Here is a 3,300-nt window from a genome sequence, read left to right on the forward strand (position 1 = left end):
CTAGATGCACAAGCATTTCGCTACAACCACAATAACATCTGCTAAACACATGTTTGTGACACTAATGGGTGACTGCAATCCACACTTTGGTTTTGATAGTCACTGCCAACAAAAACGAATGTTATTATTTTCAGATAAAGATTTTAGCATCCTTCAGCACACTACTACAACAATCTGACTGTTTTGGAATAAAATGTTCAATATATTTCCTTTAACATCCTCTGTGTTGTGTCCATTGATATGTTCTAGGTCATTTTGAGATCTTAAGGAGCATCAGGTACTGCTGGAATGTCTACCAATAGCATGTCCATCTTCTTGTGATAAATTACACTGGTCACTGTTCAAAACATTTATAAAGTATGAAGAAAAGTCTGAATAGTCCTCACTTTAGATTAGAGACTGCAATACAACTTTACTAATGATCAGTTAATGGTTTATACGTTAATTTATTAAACATCTGATGAGAGATCATTAAAATCATTATTACATACTGTAAAAGTTGTTTATCAATGTGTGAATAAAACTGGAAACACTGATCTCCCTCACTAGCTTTAAGCACCAACTGTCAGAGGAGCTCACATATTACTGCACCTGTACATAGCCCACCTATAATTTAGCCCAAACAACTACCTCTTTCCCTACTGTATTTATTTTATTTATTTATTTATTTTGTTCATTTGCACCCCATTATTTTTTATTTCTACTTTGCACATTCTTCGACTGCAAATCTACCATTCCAGTGTTTTACTTGATATATTGTATTTACTTTGCCACCATGGCCTTTTTTTGCCTTTACCTCCCTTATCTCACCTCATTTGCTCACATCGTATATAGAATTGTTTATACTGTATTATTGACTGTATGTTTGTTTTACTCCATGTGTAACTCTGTGTCGTTGTATGTGTCAAACTGCTTTGCTTTATCTTGGCCAGGTCGCAATTGTAAATGAGAACTTGTTCTCAGCTTGCCTACCTGGTTAAATAAAGGTGAAATAAAAATGTTTAAAAAAATAAATAACTAGCTTTCTAAAACTAATGTGGGAGTAATGAGTCATTAATGATGTGGAGTCAAAATAAACATTTTACATTCATTATTACAAAGTGTTATTATAAACTGTTACCAATCTATATATTAATTCAGACTCCACAGCATCTGAGAGAGCTGCTCTTGTGTGACCCCTGACCTGGCAGCAGTGATGTAGTGGGAGTAGTGGTACTATTCATACACAGTATGTTGAGGTTGAGCTGTCTGATGTGGTCTCCTTCACTGTTGTGCTTAATCATTAATGCATATACTAATGATTAGTAAATAGTTTATAAGGATATTCATTAAACATCTTATGAATGATCTTATGTATCATTATTACAGACATTATTACATGCACATACTAGTAATTTACACATGTGAGAATACCTACCTGACTAACATTTAACACATTTGGGAGTAATGATTGATAAATGATAAATGGTGAACAAACTGTACATTCCTTACACATGTTTTATTACTGACTGCTATTATAAAGTGTTACCCATATTTGCAAATTCTTAAATTTGACCATTAACTACTTACACAATACACCATTGAGATAGACTTGGATGTTATCTGATATCATGCATATTGTACATTTACATTTTACTACACGTGGTGAAGGCATTGTGTCCCAATTGAGCCACTAGAGGGGGATGTTGAACAACATATAGAAAGACTCATGACGTCCTCAAAATGTACTTTTAGAATACTTACAAACTATTTATCATTAAATCACATGGAACATCAACAGACTTTGGCATTTGGAATATACAACCCAAAATGACTACAATGTATTTTATTAAACAAGCGTATTCCTTCTTATGCCGACTCCAAGTCATTCCAATTGAATCCAGTCAAATCATTCTGTATCAACACCACATGTACCTAAACACTGAGATAAGTCATGTCAGTGTATTGTTACATGAATGAGATACTTACAACAATTGTATAATAAAACTATATAAAACTTATGTTTGTCAAACTAGGGAATAAAAACATGAACTATGAACGCCTTAAATTCAGAGATAAAATAAGTTTAACTGTCACTTTGAACCATGGATAAAGGAAAGCATAAATGATTGGATTGATTAAGGAATTAACAAATGCCAGAAAAGCGATTAAATATGATAACAAATTAAAACCTAAAAAAGAAAAAAGAAAAAAAACTAATAAAGATGGAATCCAACAAATGAGATAGTTGAAAACAACAATAGACAGAGTTTTTGTTGCTTTTCTCTCAGACTTATTTGCCTGTACAGTTTTAACACCAGACACACTTGCAGCCTCTTTTGAAAATACCTTTCTGGCCTGTGATCTGGCCACCACAAAGATTTTCCTATAAAGTGTTATAATAACAGAGCACGGGACAACCATTGTAATTACAATGTCAGTGATATTAACCCAGACTGAACCTTCAACAGTATTACATTCTATCAAACACCTACTTGGTACCTGTACACGTACAAAAAACTGGATATTAGCAGCACGGTATATGATACAACAACACCAGGTGATGGATATACAACACGTGATTCTTGTTGTTGTTATTTTAGAGTGGTACAATAAGGGATCACACACAGCAACATAGCGGTCTATAGATATCAAGACCAAATTGCCCAGAGATAAAGATGTACACAAAGAAGTAATGTAGCCATAAAACACACAGAAATATTCCCCAAAACCCCAGCATGATTCCATTATTGCTACAGTCATTACTGGTATCACAATCAGTCCCACCAGGAGATCTGACGCAGCCAGAGAGAGGATGAGCAGGTTGGTTGTAGTGTGGAGCTGCTTGAAGTGAGAGATGGAGATGATCACCAGTAGGTTCAAAAATACTGTAACTGCTGAAATCAATGAGAAGAAGTTGTACAGTGTTATGTAGATAGATGTCGATAGCAAAGCCTTTCTGCAAGAAGAGTTTCTGTCCTGAAAACAGTATTGAACATCTTCATGTTTCTCCATTTGTAATAAAGGTAAAAATTGATGAGGTCCTGCTCCTGCTTGGTCCTGTGTGTGGCTCTGTCAGGTCCGGCTTCTGACAAACTCTGAGCGCTGCCTCTCTATTTATCCCTAAGTTACTGACAGAAACTCCCTTCCCCAGCGTCTTTGATCCACACACACACACACACACGCGCGCGCGTGCGTACATGCGTGAGCACACATATAAACAAACGGTTAAATAAACAAAGAATTAATGAAAGCATGATGTAATATGGGATTGGATGTTGCTGTGCCCAGATAGCCTGTCATTCTTAGTGATCGTTAGAG

The 3,300-nt window shown here is 35.4% G+C and overlaps 1 protein-coding gene across 1 annotated transcript; it reads right to left on the minus strand.

Moving 5' to 3' along the window:
- Nucleotides 1–1,725: 1,725 nt before the first annotated feature.
- Nucleotides 1,726–3,059, minus strand: LOC135573368 (trace amine-associated receptor 8a-like). The gene has a single exon (XM_065022476.1). The coding sequence runs from the start codon at nt 2,992–2,994 to the stop codon at nt 2,032–2,034; it is 963 nt and encodes a 320-aa protein (XP_064878548.1). The 5' UTR covers nt 2,995–3,059; the 3' UTR covers nt 1,726–2,031.
- Nucleotides 3,060–3,300: the final 241 nt, after the last annotated feature.

The sequence above is a fragment of the Oncorhynchus nerka genome, linkage group LG1 (genome assembly GCF_034236695.1).
Source record: "Oncorhynchus nerka isolate Pitt River linkage group LG1, Oner_Uvic_2.0, whole genome shotgun sequence".
Lineage (NCBI taxonomy): Eukaryota > Metazoa > Chordata > Actinopteri > Salmoniformes > Salmonidae > Oncorhynchus > Oncorhynchus nerka.

Coding starts and splice junctions, on each gene's coding strand:
- LOC135573368 (XM_065022476.1), bottom strand. CDS start 2,994: ATGGAGAAACATGAAGATGTTCAATACTGTTTTCAGGACAGAAACTCT.